At 37.0% G+C, this 23,701-nt stretch overlaps 1 protein-coding gene across 16 annotated transcripts in view; it reads right to left on the reverse strand.

The window, feature by feature from the left end:
- Positions 1 to 927: 927 nt before the first annotated feature.
- LOC107972911 (putative inactive fatty acyl-CoA reductase 2-like protein) overlaps positions 928 to 23,701 on the reverse strand; it is a 39,947-nt gene continuing 17,173 nt past the window's right edge. For 4 of the 16 annotated variants that reach the window (XR_010150869.1, XR_010150867.1, XR_010150868.1 and 1 more), the window contains 4 exons: positions 23,457 to 23,605; positions 23,082 to 23,149; positions 17,093 to 17,267; positions 14,970 to 16,327 (listed from right to left, as the gene is read on the reverse strand). Coding sequence is in view for 6 of the 16 variants with exons in the window: in XM_024348633.3 (XP_024204401.2) it covers positions 1,045 to 1,252; positions 17,093 to 17,267; positions 23,082 to 23,149 (451 nt within the window). In the remaining 10 variants the exon portion in view is untranslated. Of the gene's footprint in view, positions 1,253 to 13,821; positions 14,009 to 14,969; positions 16,328 to 17,092; positions 17,268 to 23,081; positions 23,606 to 23,701 lie in introns of those variants that run through there. The other 12 variants (XR_010150871.1, XR_010150865.1, XR_010150872.1 and 9 more) reach the window with 6 other exon arrangements.

Genomic DNA, 23,701 nt, shown 5'->3' on the forward strand with positions numbered 1-23,701 from the left:
AGGATTTTTCTGTTGTGCAATGTGTAAAGGTGTGAACAGTAAAATCATCTTTGTATTTCTGCAATGTTAAAAAATAATAATCAACATGTCAGATTGTTGGGCTTTTCTTTGCAGATGTTCTCTAATTCAAAGTTTTTGGTTGTTTGTTTTTGTTTTTTTTAGTTCAAAGTTAATTTGTTTGCCTCTTGAAGATTAGTTTGTCTAAGCTTTCTAGGAACTGCCAAACAGTGATATTCTCAAAAGGATTCAATAAACTAGTTCAAAAAATGTTCCTATCTTCTATTGCCTTAAATCTAATCATGTTCTGTGAACTGCAGTCCCAGTGTGTAACCCAGCGTGATTTATCACCCAGAGTTCTCCATTGTATTTCAAAGTTGATTTACCTCAGGAAAACTGATGGTTTATTGAGTAACTCACATTTTTCCAGAGAAACTGGTTTGAAGTATCCAGTGCAAACTGCCAAGCTCTGTCTTTGTTTATAAACTCACTTACTGGTGATACCGTTCAGGGTAGTCCCTCTCTAAAAACCTTGAATTTTGTCTGGTCTTCTCGGATAAGGAATTCTGAACCTGGTACAATCTCATTCTAACTCTTCTCTTACGTACTAAGTGCTTATACTATATACCTTAATATAACTTAACAGGAAAAGGCTGACCATTTTTGGTATTCTTTCAGTGACACATTTTTCAGTGTCTAAGCTCACAATCATTCTTAATTAACTACATGATTTTTAATACAATTTCTACTACTTTGGGTTTTATTTCCCAGGTATAGACACTGTCCTTTTAATGTTTTCTTAAGGAATTATTCAGAGTAGATTATTAACAACTTAAGATCCTAAACAGATATACATGGGACATGGTTGTAAAAAGAAACAAATCTGTAAGACACTAGGAAATTCAAAATGCTTTCAAGCTTTCTTTGAACTTTACTACTGAATGATTTATTTGCAACTCATTATCTGGTATAGTGGGGAAGAGCCACTTATGTCTCTTTAAGCCAAGATATATTTAAGATAACAATAAAGATAAAATATCAATTTCACTATCTAGATTTGATTTTGACACAATGAAAAGCTGATTGGTTCACAATTAAATGGACACGTTTTCCATAAGTAAGAGATGAAACCCCTGGCTTGGAAATCCTGGGGATTGACAGGTTGAATGTCCTTGGTCCGTGGTGAGCATGTTCACATTTCAACACATGAGATCTGGTGTGATTTCTGTAGCAGCTCCTCAGATTTTGTGAAAACCTAGAAGATAATTTTTTAAAAAGCAATGTTGAATACTTAGAATTGTATTTCTAATAAAAATAAGTCAAACTATTTAATTTTGATAAACAGTTTCAAAACTAAACATGAACTGAACTTATACTTGATGACATAATTTTGTAAATTCATGATGAATTTCTTATTCTGATTTATTTACTATTTTAAAAGATAGGTGTTTCTTTTCTTCCACTGTAAAAGTGTAATGTGTTCATTGTATTTGGAAAACGTGGAAAGTAGAAGATGACTGTTCTTACTTTTTCACTTCTACAGAGGGTAATTTTTTCCACACCATAGAAGTAGAATAATCATACTTCTAATTTGAAAATTTGAAAATGTAAAAAAAATGTTAATCCAAGATCATATCAACATTTAGGGCTAAGAGTTGAGATTATACTGAATATGGTTTTGCATTGAATATATTACAAGCCTTTTTCTGTCATTTACTATTTGATAAAACATGATTTTTAATGCCTGAACACTTTTCTAACACTTGTATGTATTGTTGTTTATTTAATCATTCCTCTATTGTGGAACATTCAAATTGGATCCAAGTTTACTATAAGTAATACTACAATAAAAATATCTATACATTATTTGTGATGTCTTTGGTAGTTTTCTTAGAGTGCCACCTTAATTATCTTTGTGAGAAAGTCCTCAAGAATCCTGCCATTAATTCAGACACTTTCCCTGCTATTGATATGTCCCTTTAAGAGTTCTGAAAATACTTAAGAAACTTGGTAAGAGGAAAGAAAATCAATCCTCTCTTCTGATTCTTCAGTTCCAATTCTCTGTGGCCACTGGATTTTTAAAAATCCTGTTGTCCAAAGCATCTCCCATTTAATTGTTTCTCTCTGACAGCAGGCAAACTGGAAGTCAGAGGTGATACCATAAAAGGAAGTGAATGAAGCAGATGTATGAATTTTGATACATACAACAGATGTCTTTTGATCACACTTCCTGGGCAATATAGTAGTAATCAAAGGAAAACTGGTAACATTTTTGGTTACTATGTTTTAAAGAAAAATTCCTAAGCCTCACAGAGCTGACATGGTTTATTTACCTTCAGGAACATGGCAGTACTTAGGGTAAGTTAGAATCCATTCATTATTGTGTGTGACTGGAGAGATATATTGCTTAAAATCTTTACCAGGCCCTACTTAGAAACAAGTTACAACTGCCTTTAAATCACTCTGTTTATGTCAAAATAGTTAAAGTTAAATAGCAGAATCTAGAGGGGGTCTTGATTAACATGAGATAATAAATATTCGCAGAATCTGATGCCTACCAGAAGAAACTCTAACCCAGATAGGAAAGTTCTTCAGAGTAAAAATCAAGAAGGGTGAGAGTAGCTATGCAATAGAAGTAAGCCTTGGCCTGGACCCAGACAAGATCGTTGCACAAGAGATTGGTTTTGGAAGTAGATTTGGCTGAGATTAAAGTCTCAAGTGACATGAAGATAATGTTTAAGATAAATCCAAACTCTTCTTTATTGCTTGACACTTTTCCAATCAGCATCAACTTCATTCCTGGTAAGTTGGTGTAGCATGGCGAGTTCTGCCTTATTTCATACTTTATTTGGTTAGAATCTGGGGGAGGGGGTAAAGGTGCAGGTTGGTTATTTCAAATGTGCAGGCGACCTCCACCAATTTTGCAGTATAGTGCCATTACTTAAGGGAATACACCCATAAAACTTTTGACTTCCTAGTAATTCTGCTTTTGTGCATTCTTAATTTGAGACTCAGTGAGGGTGAAAGAGTTGTAGATTTGGCAAACACTGCACTATTTTCTCACAATTTTTGGATTTGCTAAAACCAATAACAAATGTATTACCCCTTTTTTTCCTTTAATTTTTAAATCCATGGCCTTTTCACTGCCTTTACTTTCCATGTGTTGCCACTGTATCCTCCACTGTATCCCCCACATCGGGCCCAGCACTTGACACTTAGTAGGCACTCAACCAATACATGTTGAATGAATGAGTTTAATGCATTCCAGTTTTTTTAGCTTTTAGATGATGTTGTGCCTAATGCACACTCCTTCCTTCTTTCACTCCTTCATTAATCCTTTTGTTCATGTCTTTTACTTATGCCAAGCTGTCACACTGTGTGCATGAACTGAGGGATTTAGTTTTTCTTCCACAGCCCCAGAGCCAGCAAGTAACTGACCTTAAACCTAAAACTGTAGGAGTTTGGTCAGGGTGGTGGGAAAAGTTGTAAGTAAAGGTTATAGGGAAAGACACAAATCTTCTTGGAAGAATGGGAGATTTTGCAAAAGCTTCAAAAGAGAATTTAGCTGAAGGCAGTTAAATTCTCTTAAGAGCAAGGGTTAGATAACAAGGGAATGTAAAGAAACTTATCTAGATAAATTGTTCTACTTATATCTCTGGAAACCACGCTTTGATCATTCATGTGCAGGACTGCTCTCTACTCGGGGAGTTGACAATGTTAATTACCCACAAATTGTGTTTGCTCCAAGCCCGTGTCATTAAATCTGTACTAAATAAGTGCAAGCGGGGCCAGCTTAGGGGGGCTGCACTCCTTTTGGCTGCTGCACTCTCTCATCAGCAGCACTGAGTGGTGCAGTCCCCTAGCCGCACTGTCAGGAAAAATACCTATGTCAGCAAACTCCTTTCATTCGTCACTTGGCCAGAGTCTGCAGGACAGATCGGCATAAAACACTCATTGGTTTTCACCTTTACTCTTGCAGAATGAGTTATAAAGCCAAAGACCTCAAGAAAAGCACACTCCTTAACAGCCAGTTCAGAGGTGACAGCCAGGGAATAAGAAATAAGAACCTTCCAGAGGATGGAGCCACCACCAAAAATGATGGAAAAGAGGGTTCCTCCCAGAGAGTAGATTCAGGGGCTATTTAAGGAATTTCCCCATGCCCTGTGTAGGGAGCTTCTCACTACTTGCTACTCTGGATTTCCTTATGGTTATACTCTAGCGACTGCTGCTTGCCTGCCTGTCTTCTTTCTTGCATAGCAGGTTTCTTTATTTAATTTTATTTTTTTCTTCAATTATGGTGGTCTTTTCACTGTTCTACCATGACAAGAGGTAGAACAGAGATATTTTTACCTCTACATGGGAGGCAGAAAATTGGCCTTTTTATTCAAGAATGCAAAACCAGAAGCTTACATATCAGAATCTGATACAGAGTACAGTCTATTCCCCTTTGGACTTTGGACCTTGGACTTTGAACTGGATGCAATAATGGTATGAGACCCTTGGGTAGGAATGAGTGTCTTGTATGTGTGGGAAAGACAGGAAGGCAGACATCTGGTGACCTAAAAAGAAGGCCATGGCAGAACCTCATTAGTTGTTCAACAATCCTATTTTCTTTTCTTCCCGGGCACACAGCTATGTATTTTCCAGCCATCCTTGTACTTAGATGTAGCCCAGTGACACTTCTGAGGGTGGAATATGGACAGATGTGATGGGCACTGCTGGATCTGGACCATAAAATCCTTCCACATGATGTCAGTGCCCCTTTTACCCCATTGGCAGCTGGATATTGTCATCCAGAGAGTTGGATGACTTAGAAGCCATGTGCAGAAGATGACAACCTTCCATCAGCATGGATCCTTGAGTGACTGTGGAGTGCAATGCCTTCTACCAGTTAGAACTACTGTGATTGACAATCACATTTCATTTGTATTAAGCTACTGATTTGGGGGGTTTATCTCCTTCAGCTCCCACATTAGTACAACTCATGCAGAATGGAGAGTGACTGTGAATACATGTGGCACAGGCTGCTGAAACCTAGGACTTTATAGATGAATTTCTGATTATACTCTCCTTTCTTGCAAAAAGCTTTTTTCAAATTAAATGTTATAATATAAATGTGAATACTTAAAAGTCTTTCTAATGAAATGACTAACTGTAGAAAAGAAAATGTAGGAATGTATACATCCTTGATAAGAGTGTGAAACTGATACAGGCAATGTAGAGTCTTGCTTAGGGATAGTGAACAAAAGAACATACCTGGGTAAAAGAAATGAGAGGTTACAGATAAGAAAACTAATATTTATATTGCACAATATGAAACATTATTTTATACATAGGATTACATTTGATTTTTGCAAATCCCCGTGAAATAGCTATTATTATCAGATCCACTTTATGCATACCAAAAACAAGATTCATATGGGTTAGCTAACTAGGCTATGGTCTCTCAACCAAGCTCTACTTTTTGATTGAGGAGACGGTAGTATCTAGAGCTTCAGTGTTCTTTCTACTGCCCTATGCTACCGCCCAGTGCAGATGTAAGAACAAAACTTATTAGTAAGTGTTTAGACCTTTAGCAACTTTAATCATCCAAAACATAGCTGTGAGACCAAAAAGAGGAAAACAGTTTACAAAAGCCCACATTTATTACACCATGAAAGAGCCAGGTCTGTGAAATGTTGCCTAGAATTTGTGTACTAAACTCAGCAAAATGAATTAACTCAGTGACCTCATTTTCTCCTAAATTACAGTAAATGGAAGATTTAAAAGATGAGAAAAATAAACACAGAAAACTTCAGTTAACACGGTAGAGGATGACCCATTGAAAGATTGGGTGTCCATGTGTGGTAGGTAAAGGCAGGTCCTGTAAGTGTTAGGCAGGCCTAGGCATGTGTTTTCTCTTTTTCTTGTTTGATCTTAAATTTATGACAAATGAAGAACGAGGCCTTTGCCTGGTCTGGATTGACTTGTTATGGAGTCTATGTGAAATGAAAATGATTCATAAACAAAACTGATCCATCCCCAGCAACAGCAGAGATGACCATGAACAATTAGCCACCTGAGAATCCTCAACAATTCTTGGGGAATTCATTAATTATATTTTATTAAAGGGCAGGGATATCCAAGCTGACATATGGGTTACAAAGGCAAAGTATAATTTATGGGTTTTGTTAATGTGAAATATAAATAAATAAGCTTTCGATTTTACTAATACAAACATACCCATCAATTGGTCATCTTCAATTCAGAAATAACTAGAGTTTGAGGGTATCTTAAATCCAAAAAATAAAAACAAAAACCTAACCAGCAGCCATTTGCTGAATTCCTGAGTGCTTAGGACTCTCCATTTCTAGTCTAGCAAACATCTCCCACTCGCAATTTTAAACCTTTTTTCCCAGATCTTTCAAGAAACCTCTAATAGTATCAAGTTCAGCACACAAAGCTAGCTTTCTGTAAGCAGTCTCATCTACCCGCCTTTAAACAGGCTCCTAAAGTCAACCTTAGAATAAAAAGGACTTTTCTTTTGTTATTAAAAGTCTGTTCTCTAGCCAGGTGTGGTGGCTCATACTTGTAATCCCAGGACTTTGTGAGGCTGAGACCAGAAAATTGCTTAAAACCAGGAGTTCAAGACTAGCCTGTACAATGTAGTGAGACCACCATGTCTACAAAAAAAAAAAAAAAAAAAAATTAGCCGGGCATGGTGTCATACACCTGTGGTCCCAGCTACTTGGGAGGCTGAAGTAGGAGGATCACATGAGCCCAGGAGGTTGAGGCTGCAGTGAACCATGGTCATGCACTGCCCTCCAGCCTTGGTGGTAAGAGCAAGACAGATGTTTCAATAATTTTTTTAAAAAAGTCTGTCCTCTGCCTCAAATGGACTTTGCTGTTATATTAAAACCATTGATATATGTATAAACCAGGTGTGGTGGCTCACACTTGTAATCCTAGCACTTCTAAGAGGCTGAGGCAGGAGGATTGCTTGAGACCACAAGTTCAAGACCAGCCTCAGCAAGATGCTGGTGAGACCCCATCTTTGTGAGACCCCGTCTCTACAAAAAATACGAAAACTAGCCAGTTGTGGCTGTGTGTGCCTATATTCCCAGCAACTCAGGAGGCTGAGACAAGAGAATCCCCTGAACCCAAGAATTTGAGGTTACAGTGAGCTGATTGAGAACTGCACTCCAATCTGGGAACCAGAGTGAGAACCTGTCTCAAAAAAAAAAAAAAAAAAAGAAAGAAGAAAATATGTAAAAATGAATGTTTTAAATTGGAACAATTACCATAACATCAAAACACGCATTTGATGAGATGTGAAAATTTCTTCTTAAGTATTTATCCATTTCTGGTTTTGTAGCAAAGGCATTATTATACTTCTATAACTTGTCTAATAGAGTCAGATAGAATCAAGCAAAGTTGGCAGAGCCTAGGCATCTACCTAAAAGAAATGCTCTCTCCCATTTCCGTGAACACATTAACTCCTCCTGAGTTCCAGTGGCACTATTTCTGGAGTCCTTTTCAAGGCACATAATCCTAAAGCAGCTGTCACTTGTTACTCTCTTTCAAAGCGTCTTGCTCTTTTTCTTCACAGTACTTTTCAAAATATTTAATATACATTTATTTCTTATAGAAGTTGCCTACCTCACTGGACTTTAAGATCTATGAGGTTAATCCCATGTCTGTTTTGTTTTCTACCTTATTGCCCCTGCTCCCCAGGCACAGAGCAATATGTACCTGACGTATATTTGGCTCTCAATACACATTTGTCATATTTGTGTGTGTGCTTGTTCAACTTCTCTCACTCTGTTTGTGTATAGGTGTGTACTTTCTTGTCATTTTGGGACACTTAGGAATTTCCTTATTTTGCCTCAAGTTCAGCTATGCATTAAAACTATTTTATAAAAACATATTTTATCTTTTTTTTTTTTTCAGACAGAGTTTCACTCTGTTGCTCAGTCTGGAGTGCAGTGGTGTGATCTCGGCTCACTGCAGCCTCTGCCTCCTGGATTCAAACCATTCTCCTGCCTCAGCCTCCCAAGTAGCTGGGATTACAGGCAACTGCCACCATGCTCAGCTAATTTTTGTATTTTTAGTATAGACAGGGTTTCACCATGTTGTCCAGGCTGATATGGAACTACTTGGGAGGCTGAGGTGGGAGGATTCAGCTACTTTGGCCTCCCAAAGTGCTGGGATTACAGGGGTGAGCCACTGCACCAGGCTTAACATGTTTAGGTGTTTCATATCAGAAGACATTTTTCTGGTCCTCTATTTCAGGAGTTGGCAAACTTCTGTAAAGGGCCAGATAATATTCTCAGCTTTGCGGGCCATGTGATTTCCATCCCAACTACTCAACTAATTCACATTTCCTGTCATCATTAGCATCACTTGAGTTCTAATGTTTTATTATTATTTAAGTAGTAGGAAATCTTCTAGCTGTCAAGATACAAAAGACCTTCAATGGGAGTGTCAGACTCTAAAAGATAAAGCTCAAACTCCCTCCCATATTTGAGTGTGAATTTAAAGCTAATATTTGCTGAGCACTTACTGTGCTTCAGGCACTATTCTAAGTGCCTTTCCTGTTAACCCCTTTACATCTCACAACGGTAGGAAAGACAATGACCATTATAATCTCCATTTGGAAACTGAGGCTCAGTTACATAAAGTTACACCATGCAGTGGTGGATAAAGGACACCAACTCAGGTCTGACTTCAGAAACCATGCTCCACTCAGAATGCTAACCCCCTAACACCCAGTCTTCTATCTCTTGATGAGTTCTGAATTATCACGCAGGTATTTACCCTTCTCCAGTAGCGACCTTGCCTCAGAAACACATAATCTCACCCCAGCTTCAGAGAAAAGCTGATTGATCTCCATGCACTCTTACATTCTAGACAGCGATTGGCTTAGGTCTGAGGTTTCTCAACAAATTAGTACATGGCATAATCTCAGGCCACAGGGGCTGGCCAGAAATGGACAGGTAACCTTAACTAGGCTGATGCCATGGGAGGGAAATTTGCTGAGGGTTTTTAGAAAACAAGTTTCATCAATCTTGGGAGAAAATCTTGAAGAGGGCCAGCCTCTCTTCATCCAAAGATTGCCATATTATGTGTGCAAAGCTTGAAGCTACAGCAAACATCTTATTCATTATGAGGATAAAACCAGAACAAAGTGGCAGAGTTCAGAGATTCAAAAACAAAGGCAGCCAGAGCTCTAGTTGAATCACAGCTGCTCACCACTCTAGTGCTGGATTTTTTCCATTGTAAATCAATACACCACCTTTGTGTTTTAAACCAGTTTCAACTGGGTTTTCATTCAATGGAGTGTAACCTGACTGAAGTTATTTGAAATCTTTCAAGATCTGGCCTCAGCATACCTTTCTAGTCCTTATTTTTACTTGTCTAGGGCTAAATTACCCAGAGTTTCCCAAACACACCACACCGTTCATGGATTTGCAAGCGTGATTCTTTCTGCCTTCATTGTCCTTTGCTCTCCTCTCCCTGGAGAATTCATGCTGGGTTGCAATTATGTTTTAAATGTCTGTCTCCACCCCTTGATTTGGCTACATCATTTTTGCCTTTACACTCTTTGCACTTCTCATGCACTTAAGACATAATAAGCACTCCAATAAGTGTCTATAAGATTAATAAAAAAGATGGGCAACATGGAAATCTGAATCATAATATAAACTTTCTCTACAAGATACTTGGCCTGGTGCAATGGCTCATGCCTGTAATCCCAGCACTTTGGGAGGCCAAGGCTGGTGGATCATGAGGTCAGGAGTTCAAGAACAGCCCGGCCAAGATGGTGAAACCCTGTCTCTACTAAAAATAAAAAAATTAGCTGGGTGTGGTGGTGGGCACCTATAATCCCAGCTACTTGGGAGGCTGAGGTAGAAAATTGCTTGAACCTGGGAGGCAGAGGTTGCAGTGAGCTGAGATTGCACCACTGCACTCCAGTTAAAAAAAGAAAAAAAAACCATTTAGATCAATGCTGTCTGGTTAAATATTCTGTGATAACGGAAATGTTCTATACCTGCCCTGTCCAATAAAGTAGCCACTAGCCAAGTGCGTCTATTGAGCACTTGAAATGTAGCTAGTATGTTGGAAGAACTGAATTTTAAATTTCATTTAATTATAACTGATTAAAAGTTAAGTAGCTAGTGGCTACTATACTGAATATCACAGATGTAGACAACAAATTTTAAAAATTCTCCAAATATGGGAATGGGTCACCTAAATGATTTTAGATACCAAGCTAAATAAAAACATCTGGAGATGGTACTATTTTGACTCCAATAATTTTTTTTGTTGAAAGCAATATATATTATATATACACACATATAAATATATACACATACACATATATATAATCTAGAGGTTTCTTTCCTTCCAAAAATACTTCATACCTATAACTTAAAAAATATAATTTTATCTTTCTTGTCTTTATTTTGAATTTTCAGTCATTTCAAAGTTAATATGAGCAATAATATCATTAAAAAGTGGGCAAAGGATATGAACAGACACTTCTCAAAAGAAGTTGGCCAACAAACATATGAAAGAAAGCTCAACATCACTGATCATCAGAGAAATGCAAATCAAAACCACAATGAGATACCATCTCATGCCAGTCAGAATGGTGATTATTTAAAAGAGTCAGGATACGATAGATGCTGGTGAGGCTGTGGAGAAATAGGAATGCTTTTACACTGTTGGTGAGGATATACATTAGTTTAATCATTCTGGAAGACAGCATGGTGATTCCTCAAGTATCTAAAACCAGAAATACCATTTGACCCTGCAATCCCATTACTGGGTATGTACCCAAAGGAATATAAATCTTTCTACTTATTGCAGTACAATTTACAATAGCAAAGACTGGAACCAACCCAAATGCCCATCAATGATAGACTGGATAAAGAAAATATGTTACATATACACTATGGAATACTATGCAGGCATGAAAAATGAATGAGAGCATGTCCTTTGCAGGGACATGGATGAAACTGGAAGCCACCATCCTTGGCAAACTAACACAAGAACAGAAAACCAGACACTGCATGTTCTCATTCAGTGGGAGTTGAACGTTGAGAACACATGGACACAGCGAGGTGAACAACATACACCACGGTCTGTTGGGGGACGGGGATGAGGAGAGGGAACTTAAGAGGACGGGTCAATAGCTGCAGCAAATCACCATGGCACACGTATACCTATGCAACAAACCTGCACATTCTGTACACGTATCCTCTTTTTAGAAGCAGCAATAAAGAAAAATAAGTGATCGCTTCATTTCAGGAGGTAGAGTTTTCCTCTTAAAGTTTTTCAGATTTAATCTCAAAGGTTTGGCTTTTTATGCATCTCACTACGTGTAATTTTCAGTTAATACATCAATGCCTTCTGCTCTCCTTACATCTCTCCTTAAAACAGTACATCTTTTTGCTTAACTAAAGTGGTGACTCTCTCAATTTTTTTTTTTTTTTTTTTGTCAGTTCCTATTGCATTTTTCCCCACTTCGCACTCAGGTATTATAACCTGACACTGAGAATGTTTGTCTCAAAAAAACTGGAAAAAACAATGTTTTTCCAGTATAGATGAATTCTGTACTCTTGGCTTTTCCTGATGTATCCCAATTGTTCTATGTAACCAGGAAATTTCACATGCCGTTACTTTTTCTAAAAGCCATCCATTCCCCCTGGTGGAGGTACTACGTGTGTGTGTGTGTGTGTGTGTGTGTGTGTGTGTGTGTGTGTATTATTATTCTATAATATGGTTTACTTATAACCTTAGACACACACTCTTCCAGCGTCTAATTGAATTAAAGTAGTTTTTCATGGGGTTTAATTTCCAGTTTACACAAAAGGGCATATGCCAAGAGAAATGGTCATATTACAAAAGGCTTTTTTCTCTCTCTCTAAGTATTCTACCTAACAAGCAGATATTTTATGTTTAAAGATAGCTTCTTGTGGTTTGGGCTGTCTTTATTCGGGTTTTGACCACCTGAAAAAACTAAGTCATCTCTAATACAGGTCTAAGTATTTTTTTTCTCTTGACTATGTAACTTTTGAATTTGTTTTTGAAGTCTTTCCATTATTACTCTGATTAAATAAGTGACCATTATCTCTCAAGGATATGTAATTCTACTTTAATTAAATATTTTTAGGCTTTTTGCATCCAAACAAATGACAAACTTCCCCAGAATCAAATTCAAATTTAAGCCTTTTTCACCTAAAATTGACTAAGAGATTTTCTAGTTGGGCTCCTGGGAAGTCTCAAAAGATTTGTCTCCCATTAGGCTTGTTTGACCAGCTCCCAAAATCTTCTCTAGTGTCCGTGAGCTTTCTTTCAAAACAATATGTAGCATTTCCCTTGCTAGTAAACCCCCAATCTTCTCTTTGTCCTTCACACATATAGAAGACCACCGTGGTTTTCAGTTTTGTTCAGAACTACAATTCTGTGATTCCCAAATAAATTGTATACTTTAGAGATCCATCTTTATTTTGACTTCAATAGTGGTGATAAATTCTGATACAATATTCAAGAATATGTTTTATAACAATACTAAGTCAATTTAGAAATGCATTTTACTGCGATATAAAATCCTTAACTTTTCTCCTCCACTGACATTATGTATGATTTTGTTATTAATTTACAAGCACTTAAAAATTCTTTATTTTACGTAAAGTTTATATTAGATATAATTTTGTGAGGAAAATAAAATGTCGGTTTTCTATTTGCATTGTGCTAATTCAGACTGCACTTGGTTCTTCATGCACACTGTATAAGCTAAAGTTTAGACAAATTATTGTAAAAACTGATACACATATAGACCATTATAGTGTTATTTTTAAAAGCACAAGAAAATACTTTAGAAGATCACAAGGAGATTACAGCAAATGAATCTTCATATTCATTACCTCAATGAAACAGAATTTAACACTAGTTTCAATGTCTTTTTTTCCAAAAGACTAATTTTCAAGTGAAAGCTTTAGATCTTTGAAAATAATAGACTTAAAGATAAAGATAGAAAAGATACATAATTCATTTCGGCAGTTTTCTGAGAAATACCACATTTTCCAAAATATATATGTTCTTATAAGAAATGGATTCTCTTTAGGCTACTAGGATATCAATCTTCTACAATAGGCCAATTGTCAAAGCACTAGGCCTATGTTCACTCAACCAGTCTCATGAAGCAAAAACTGAATTAAGATATTCCATTTATTTTAGTCCACATATTTATCAAGCATAAGAAACTATGGAACAAAGACTCTTTCTTGCTGAAGTTGCTGGGATTTCCATGGTGCTTAATGCATATTTTTTTAAATTGTGAGATCAAAGAACACAAATCTTGAGCCATTGTGTATGTTACCTGGGTAAAAAAATTAAATTTGATCTTTTCAAATATATAATGGAATCCCAGGCATAGTGATTTATTAAAATATGAACTTAAATATTTAAGAGAAAATTAATCACAACGAAATGAGTTGATTTTCTAAGAAAAGCAAGTATGTAATTAAGGAATCATTAGCAGACACTCTCAAAACCATTACAACATTTAAAAGCAATCAACATTACAACTCTTAGGGTGTGTTTTAAATTTCTCACAACCTAAACATATACATTCATTAATTATTCACTTGCCATGATCAACAATGAAAGATGAGTTAGAAAAACCAGAGGCTTTAATTCAAAAATGACAATCTTTGGCACCGCAGCAAGGAAATAACTAGCTGGTGAAATTAATGACTCCACCTGGCTTTATCTCGGCAATGTTCTGAAATACATGCAATGAACAACTTGACATTGTTTGATGTTCTTAATTCATTACAGCCATCTCTATGGGTGGTCTTAATAGATAAGATCAATCAGAAATGATCATATTATGAAATGTAAATCACTTCACATGACTTATCTGGAAAATGTGCTTGTACTTACTTGCACCATCTCAAGTTCCAAGAGCCAAAAACATATACATGCTCATGGAGGAGAATTTCCTTTCTGATTTTAGAACAGTCTGAAAGGGGGTGAAAAAACGAAAAAGAAGAGGGAGCTTACAAATAACAAAAATGTATATCCCAAATGAAAATTAGAATGCCTATGGAACTAGTAGCAGTAACAACAGTAGACAAAAGATAGGATGTAGATGTTAAGAAGATGTCTACAAGGGAAGCACAAGACTCCAAATGCTCTTGCTACTAAAATGCAGATTCAAGGTTTACCATCTGTAATATTCTGCTGCCAAGTACATCTATGGCCACTGGTACTGTCTAAAATGAGGATGTGTATTATGAAATCATCAAAAAGGACTGCATAGCAGAAACTTTTCTGATATCAAGGGATCAACTTAACTACAATTATATACAGGTGCCAATTTCCTCTGGAGTAAACTACCACACGGGGCCTCATGTACTAGTCAGATAATCCAAGTCAGCCTTTATTGCATAACCTATCTAAAAGATTGGACTCTATATTCTGGCTCTGCAGAACTGAGAGAAGAAATGTATAAAAAGATACTGATATTGCCTTTGTCTATGGGAATTCTTGAGTCTAATAAAAAAATCTGGGAAAAATCTAACTTCATGATTACACTTGGGCACATAGGTGATTAATATGAATGAAGTAACAACCATAAATACAATCATAACCACAAGAACAACAGTAATTCAAATCTTCTCACTTCATAGATGTTCTTAGAATGCTCTATTGGTATCTTGTAGGTGCTCTCCCCAAGCCTCAGGTGTTATTCCATAATCTCAGTTGATGCAAAGGCAAACACCACACTCTCCTCTGTTCAATGTCTGCCATCCCTGTCTTTTTGGCCTCTGACTCTTCCCTATACTACTGTCTATGCACTTGAGATCTTCACTGACATAGCTGGACTCTGTATTTATTGATAAGAATATCTCTTTTCTCTTAGACTAGGTATGACCAAAAGGTTAATCTGGGTTCAAAGATTAATGACAATGACCACTCAGTTTTTATTCAAGATCAATTTTATTTGTGGTAAAAACAAACATGGGTTATGTTCCAGACAAACAGATATAAGTGAGTAGACTTATGCCTTGGTGCCTCCTTGGCTCTTCACAGGATGCAAAAACAAATCCTGCCAGCAGGAGGTGGCAGGTTGCAGAGGTGGCTGGTTGCTCTTTCAGCCAGCTTGGCCTTGTCTGGCATGCACAGGCCCCAGCACAGCAAAACATTCAGGGAGTAAGAGTGTTGCACAAACGACTTTACCAACCTCGTCACATTAAGCAGCATTCAAGGATTTGCTGACCACCACTTAAACAAATTTTGTGTTATGCTATAGCAATGCACTTACTTGTTCTATTTCTAAAAAAACATTGGGTTCACACACAGGCCTGGACAAAGCTTCCATCATCCCCATCACTACCATACATGTAATGACATAATCAGGTCACAGTGTGTCCTCAGAATCACTATTCCTAGCTGAGTACACTAAGGCTTTCTATCTAGTTCAGTTCATTGTGTCTGTGTCTCCTCTAAACCCTCCTTCATCATGCCTACCTTGAGGAATTCTGCAAGTGATCATTCACACAAGCTAAGGGATTTTAGCTTTCTCTGCCATAAAGATTATTGCTGAAATACATACCATACAACAAACCAACCCGTTCCCCACAAATCTTACTGACTTCTCACAGAATACATAATGACTTTTATTGTGTCTCTTCCTTCTGTGTTTCTCTTTCCTAACTGAACTTTGTTCTTTATCCATGCCTTCTTACAATCCTGATATATTTTATAACCTTTAGCATTTCTGCCTATAATATTTGGGTTTTCTTCTTTTTGTGTCTTTATTTAATAGTCCCATACAAATATTTTCCCCGTAATCACAATGTTTTCTTTTCACTTTGCTCCAAGTTTGGATAAACTCTACATTGGCTAAGTTTTAGTCATTTGCACTGCTAAGAAAGATGACAATTCAACATGCTGAAGACGACTTCCTCCCTTATAAAGGGGCTAACACAGAGAGCAATACTGTTCATGCTCCTGATTCTTGATCACAAAAATTGATTTAGGCAATTACAATCATATCTCCTCTGACACATCATATTATTCAAGTGAGACAGAGAAAGAATGTCCTATGTCACACAGCTGGGTGGCGACAGCTGCTTTAGCATCAGCACACTGCGTTCACTCGGATTTCTTCATTCATCTCTAAGTAGCAGTAAATCCGGTCCTGAATACTGACTGTGACAGTCAGCTTTCTCCACATCCTTTCTGTCACTGCCTTTGCGATTACTTCAGATTCTTCCCTTAGCTTCTATTTCTCCATTTGTAAAATTGGGTTGATGAGGGTATCTTCCTTCGGTAGCTGTGACAATAAAAATGGGATCATCATGCATCCTCCTTAGCCCCACGAGTAAGCTGTCAGTAAGTGAGGTTGTCATCATTACTGGATATTTAAGATTCTCTACCTATTTGAAAAGTGACAGAGTCTCAGTTGTTTTTCTTTTTGCGTGAATGATCACTTGCTGAATTCATCAAGCAAGCTCTTTAACATTTACCTTCCTTTATTATGCTGGAGCATTTTTAATGTAGGTGGCTTCTGTGGCTTCTCACTATGACTGCTTTGTTTGTTCAAAACTTATACAGGTTGAGTATCCTTTATCTGAAATGCTTGGGTCAGAAGTGTGTTGGGTTTCAACTGTTTTCAGATTTTGGAATATTTGCTTCTATGTAATGAGGTATCTTGGGAATGGGAGCCATGTCTAAACACAAATTCACTTATGTTTCATACACACTTAGCCACATACACATAACCTGAAGGTAATCTTATACAATATTTTAAATAATTTTATGCATGAAACAAAGTTTTGAATGTGTTTTGACTGTGACCCATCACATGAGGTAAGATGTGTGGAATTTTCCATTTGTGGCATCATGTTAGTACTCAAAACATTTTGGATTTTGGAGAATTTCAGATTTTGCACTTTCAGAGTAGGTGTGTTCAATCTGTATATATGGGTCAGATTCAGTTGTCTCCTTTAATCCTTGGCTGAAGGAAGCCCTAAAGACTTTGGGGCCTCAATCTCCCATATGCAGTGACATTCTCAAAGCCATTGACTCAGCTTCTCACCTGGGTTTCCTTCCAGTGAGCCACAGATAGAAGTCACAGATGATGGCAGGGGCCTGCTGGCTGATGGCATTCCAGTACTGGGTTGTGAAGTTGCTGGTGGTGAAATCAGCATATGGCCTCCTCAAAGCTCTTGCAAATGGAATTGGAATTTCAAAGGTTGCCAAGACCTGGAATCCTGGGGAAAAAAAAAAGAGTAAGTGCTAGAGAAGAATAGGAGAATATAAGCCCATCATAGTGGAAGGTATTTATAATGGGTCACAACAATAAAGATGAAGGATTTGCTGTGTAGAGTCAAGAATCAATTTCTGAGAACAATGTAAAGATTTTTATGCTAGGCAAGTGGTTATCTGCAAAATGAAACAATGTGAATGGGTTAAGAATTGGACCCTTTATTTGAAACACCTACTCTAAAACAAATTCTTGGGGAAGCACATGTAGTCAATTAAAGGGGGTACTGTTCAGAAAAACATAAATCCACATTTAATTCTAAGGTTACCTAGTCTATTCTGAAAGCCCCAAGACACAGGCTAGAAACTTTATTTCCCAGGCTGGACCATTACTTTCAGAACCATTTAGAAAGTTTCTTAACATTTTATTTGAATCTTTATTAAAAGTTTAACTAAAAAATTCTAAAGGCAAGATTTTCTTGTGTTAGCTTACTTTAAATATTTCTCCGGGAATATGTCAGACTCAATTGTCCACTCTGGTATCCAGGGTTTTATTCATAATAGTGTTTTTCTTTTTATATTAATACTTACATTAAGCTTAATTAAGAACATTTTACATACATTTGTGAACTCAGTAGTTCTTTCAAAAAGATACTCATTTGAATTCAATTTTATTTAAGGTATGTAGGTTTTCGCAAAGCATATGCCTAAGCTCATTATTCAATTATGATGTCAGTTATTATAGTAAAATGATTATTGCCCTACTTAAAAAAATGCCAGCTAAAAATCTATCTGAAAAACATAACTCCTCTTCAGAGAAGATTCTCAAGAATCATCTGGTCCATAGGGATTTATACTTTAAAAAGATGGTGGTAAATAAGAAAGTTATGTAAAGGTTGATAGCATAAGAGATTCTGATCTCAACACTGATGTTCTGATCTATATATCCATATACTTGTTCAACATTTCCACCTGGAGCTGTAAGAGACATTCACATTTAACAGCTCTAAAATGGGCCTCCTGATACACCCACTGCTAACCACCTCCATCCCAATACATACACAGATTTGTATTTCACCAGTCTTCTACCTATAACCAAATGCTAATTCAATTTGTTTAGTAGTTCAGCCAAAAACTTTGGGGTTATCCTTGATTCTTCTCTTTCTTTAACAACCTACACACAATTGAACAAAATCTATCAGCTCTCTGTTTGAAAAATACCCCGAATCATAATTTCCACCTGCTATCTCTCTGATCCAAACCACTACTGTAGCCTGGAATGTTGCAATACTGTCCTAAGTGGTCTCTGCCACTACCCCTGTAACCCTAGTTGGACCTCCATGTAGCAGCCAGAGGGATTCTTGTAAAATGTAACTCAGAGTGTATTACAGGAACTTGCCCATTCAGAGCCCTTCAACGGAATCTCTTCTCATTTAGAGGCAAAGCCATGGTCTGCAAGGCCTTGCACTCTCTGCATCCTCACTCTCTCTGCCCACCACTCTGACTTCACCTCTTACCGCTCTCCCTCTCAGTGCTTCTGCTGCAGCCATACTGGCCTCCTTGCTGTCCTTGAATATGATGAAAGAACTTCAGCACTTACTGTTTCTTCAACTTGGAATATTTCATCCACAAGTCCCTCTGATTTGCCCTCTCACTTCTTGCAGGTCTCTACTAAGATGACACCTTATCAGAGAGACTTTCTTTGGCCATCACATATCAAATAGCAGCCTTCCCACAATACTGTTTACTTCTTTAATCTGTTTTATTTTTCTGCAATCACTCAACCATATCTGATGTATATTTCTCCTTTCTAAGATTTAAGTACCATAACAAAATTTTGTCTGTTTTGTTTGAACCTATACAGTACCTTGAAAAGTAGCTGACAGGTAATCAGTGCCTAACAAACATTTTTTGACTAAACGAATCAATAAATATCTCAGCAACATACACTTACTTTCCTTTTCCTAAATCTATATCAATCCTTCCTTTAGTCATTTCAGATATATTTATTTAGCATTTAACACTTGCCAGGCACTGTGGTAGATACTGAGGTAAAAAAAATTACATATATATTATTTGTCTTTGAAGAACTGGAAGTCTGGTGGGACATGTGGACAATTCATGATTACAATATTTTGCCTGAGTATTCTGCTAGAGGCCAGTACAATATGCTCTGCAGGAATACAAAAGAAGCATCTAGCTCTGTCTGGGTGCCAGGAAGGGGAGGGGTGGGGCTGGGTTAGGAAAGGCTTTCTGAGAAAGCTGTCCATAAGGTAATAGCAAGTACTTACTAAAATGTTCACTGTTCTAACCACTGTACTAAGCACTTTATCTCACTACATTCTCCCAAGAGCTCCCTACAATAGAACAATTATTATTCTCATTGACAGATAAAAAAAATGGATCTATGGGGAGAAACTGAGAGACTTTTTCCAACTGATACAACTAATAAGAGTGGAGTCTACTAAATGGTGGGAGGCATACCAGAATATAACATCTATGTGAGCATGGATTTCTGTTTAGTGATACATCCTCAGCACCAAGAATAATGCCTATTTAATGAATACAGGAGTGAGTGAATGAGCTATGATTTGAATCCAAGTCTATTACATCTCAAAGCTCAAGACTTTTAACCATTAAGCTACTATCTGTCTGATGTGAGGGACAAGGAGAAACTCATGCACATGTAGAAAATGTAATTTGGCAATTGAAAACTGCACTCTACATCCTCATAGGTCAGAGAAGAAATTCAAATGAAAAATGTTTAAGGATTAGAGAGTAATGATAACATAAACATTATACAACAAAATGTGTGGGATACAGTCAAAGTGGCATTGAGGGAAATATAAAGCCATAAATGATGTATTAGACAAGCCAAATATTCATGGGCTATATTTCTAAGTTAAAGAGAAGAAAAACATAATCAAAGACAACAGGAGGAAGGGGAAAAAGACATAAGGCAATACATCTATGCAATAGAAAACAAAGCAGCATAATAAAGAGTCAATAGGCTGGGTGCAGTGGTTCATGCCTGTAATCCCAGAACTTTTGGAGGCCAAGGTGGGTGGATCACCTGAGGTCGGGAGTTCAAGACCAGCCTGATCAACACGGAGAAACCCCGTCTCTACTAAAAACACAAAATTAGCCAGGTGTGGTGGCGCATGTCTGTAATCCCAGCTACTCTACTCAGGAGGCTGAGGCAGGAGAACTGCTTCAACCCGGGAGGCAGAGGTTGTGGTGAGCCAAGAAAATGCCATTGTACTCCAGCCTAGGCAACAAGAGCGAGACTCCATCTCAAAAAAAAAAAAAAAAAAAAAAAACAAGAAAAAAGTCAATAAAGCCTGAAGAAGTTGGTTCTTTGAAAAAAAGAAATAAAATAAACCCTTTGGAGACTAGCTGAGAAGAAAAGAGAAGACACACAAATATTATGAATTAAAAAAGAAGCATAATTACAGATACAGTTTAAGACAAAAATATTAATATAAAAAAGAATGTAAACACATTTTAAAACAGACAAAATCTTAGAAAAAGAGACAAATATAATTTACTAAAACTAATTCCAGCAGAAAATGAAGCCTGCACAATTCTTTAACTATTAAAGACACTGAAGCCATAAAAAATCTTCTCACAAAAAATTACAAATCCAGATAATTTAAAGGTGCTTTTCCCAAGTTTTTGAGGAATAGATTACTCCACTATTACAAAAGCACTTTCAGACAATAGAAAAACGAGGGAACTATATGATTAGCAAACTGAATCAAACAAAATATAAAAAAAGATAACATGGCATGACCAAGTTGGGTTTATCCTAAAAATGGCAGGCGAGTTTAATATTTGAAGTCTTCTGCTTAAAATGAGCAGCAAGACAATAATACCTACTATTGCCATTTTTATTCACCATTATAGTAGAAGTTCAACAAGAAGGCTGGGCGCAGTGGCTCACACCTGTAATCCCAGGACTTTGAGAGGCCAAGGCAAGTGGATCATGAGATCAGGAGATTGAGACCATCCTGGTTAACATGGTGAAACACTGTCTCTACAAAAAATGCAAAAATTAGCCAGGCGTGGTGGCAGGTGCCTGTAATCCCAGCTACTCGGGAGGCTGAGGCAGGAGATTGGTGTGAACCCAGGAGGCAGAGCTTGCAGTGAGCTGAGATGGTGCCATCAACAAGAAAAATAAAGACCTAAAGCTTGAAAAAATGGGGATAATACTGTTATTTTTGCAGATTAACTGTCTACACAGGAAATCATGAGGAAATTTTATACAATTTCTAGCAATAATAAGTTTAGCAAGATAGCTGAATATAAGGTCAATATACAAAAATCAATTGCATTTGACATCATCCACAATTAGAAAATATATTTTTACAAAAGACATTTAAATTAGTAAGAAAAAAAAACATCAATTACCTGGGCACTAGGTATAAATCTGATAAAAGATGCTTAAGACCTATATGCAGGATATTAAAAACTCTTCTTAAGGGACACTAAAGGAGACAATTCTATGGAGAGATAGCCTACGTTCACCCACCCAGCTGTCTATCACTCCTTGTAATATCACCTGAGACTACATATGCTCAACCTCCTGTTAACATGGCTACTGCTCCCAGTAGGCAGCATTTTTATCCCGCCTAAGAATCCCCGATAGGAAACACAAATGACTTTAATTTGAATGCAACATCAAATTAATAGTAATAGCTTCCAGAAATGCTGTGTTAGAAGGGAATCTAGAACAGAGCCTTGGCACAGGGATAACCAATGTCATATCAGCCCACAGTATTTGCTATAGGTGTGAGAGAGGTAGAGGAAACATGCAGGCCAGGTATTTCTCATTCCTGGAAAAGCATTTCCCAATTCAAAGCCACAATATATAAATGAGCCACAGTGTCTAGCTGCCCTGCAATAGAACTTTCAGTGTAGTACCATGGCTTACCATTGGAATATGAAGAGCTAGTGGTACCTACGTAACAGGGATAGAAGGGGTGCATTAGTAGGTACTAAGAAATCCTACAGAATAGCAAAACTCCCTACTTTTATCTTCTACCATCATTAGATGTTTAAGTTGTACTCAAATTGATTTCCATGTTTTTGTACATTGACCAGATTAAATCCCTTACATTCAGACAAATTAATCATTTGTATAGTACAGGGTTTCTCAAAGAGCATTTCCCCAAGCATCAAGAATCATCTAGATGCTTATTAAAAATATAGTTTCCTCAGCATCACCCAAGACCTTGATCCCAGGGTCCAAGGAATCTGGGTGTTTTTTTAATTCTCCCATAGTGATTCCTATTCATTTTTACAAATCACTAGTAGAGTAGTGAATGCACACCCAAGAGAAACAAGTTGCATAAATTAGTGATCACTATTACACACTCAATAAGGAAGGAATAACATCACCCGACTTTTCTAAATCTCACTGGTCATTGATCACGTCGCATTCTCAGTGACATATCAAGAAGGGAAGGGGTGTGTATAGGACCCGCTGCCCCAGTAGGGAGGAGTATTTCAGTATTTTATCACTGAGTTTTTTATAACTGCCAACTTTTGCTTTATTTCATCATTGTTTTTTAAAATCTCTATAGCCAATGGACCCCCTACTGCTTACAATCATGTATGTGTTCCCAATGACTCCTTTCCTTGGTAACCACAGTACATTCTAGTTAACTACCACACATTTATAATTTATCATTATTTTGTCTCTCTGCTTGCTTTTTGTCCTTCTCCCCATGTAGGCTGTAAGCTCCAAGACACACTTTTTGTCTATTTTTTCTCTGTGTCAGACACTAGTAATTATGCAGTTACATGGCTAAAGTACTTACCCATTTTGCCTCGGTTGCAGGGATTGAGGTTACCAGATGTACAGTGGTAGACTAACATTGACTTAGGTCTGGAAAATGAAATAAAAATTAAATAAATACAACAGAATGGAAAACTAATGAAAGAAAAATAAGGGAAAATAATATTTAGACAGAGTGGTTTCAATAATTCATCTGATTAAGGCAACCTATGCAAGAAGGCTTCTGTACTTTTTTCTTTCTTTGGGTTAATAAGCAAAATGGAAGAAGACTAGCAAAAGGGTGTGCGTGGCAGGGGATGCCTGTTTGTGTGAAAGAGATGTTAAATAGGAGTGACATATTATGAAGCACACATGTGTGAGTTCACATAAGAAAAGTTTAATTCTGTTTACCACTTACTAACACAGCCAAGTGTATGAACAACCTGTTTTTTTTTTTTCTTTGTACCAGGAAACTTCCCCACACATAGTGATTGAACACTTTTGGCATTAATCAGAGTTCAATTAAAAAAATACTCTCTCATTTCATCCACTTCTATCTCCTTTGCCCTAAAAAAGAAAGCTGAATGTTAAACTACTGAATAGAAAGAAAAGCCTTTTGGTTATCAAGAATTTTATGGTTAAGTGATTTAAATGTTTTATTAC

Source organism: Pan troglodytes, chromosome 15 (genome assembly GCF_028858775.2).
Source record: "Pan troglodytes isolate AG18354 chromosome 15, NHGRI_mPanTro3-v2.0_pri, whole genome shotgun sequence".
In the NCBI taxonomy this organism is placed as follows: Eukaryota; Metazoa; Chordata; class Mammalia; order Primates; family Hominidae; genus Pan; species Pan troglodytes.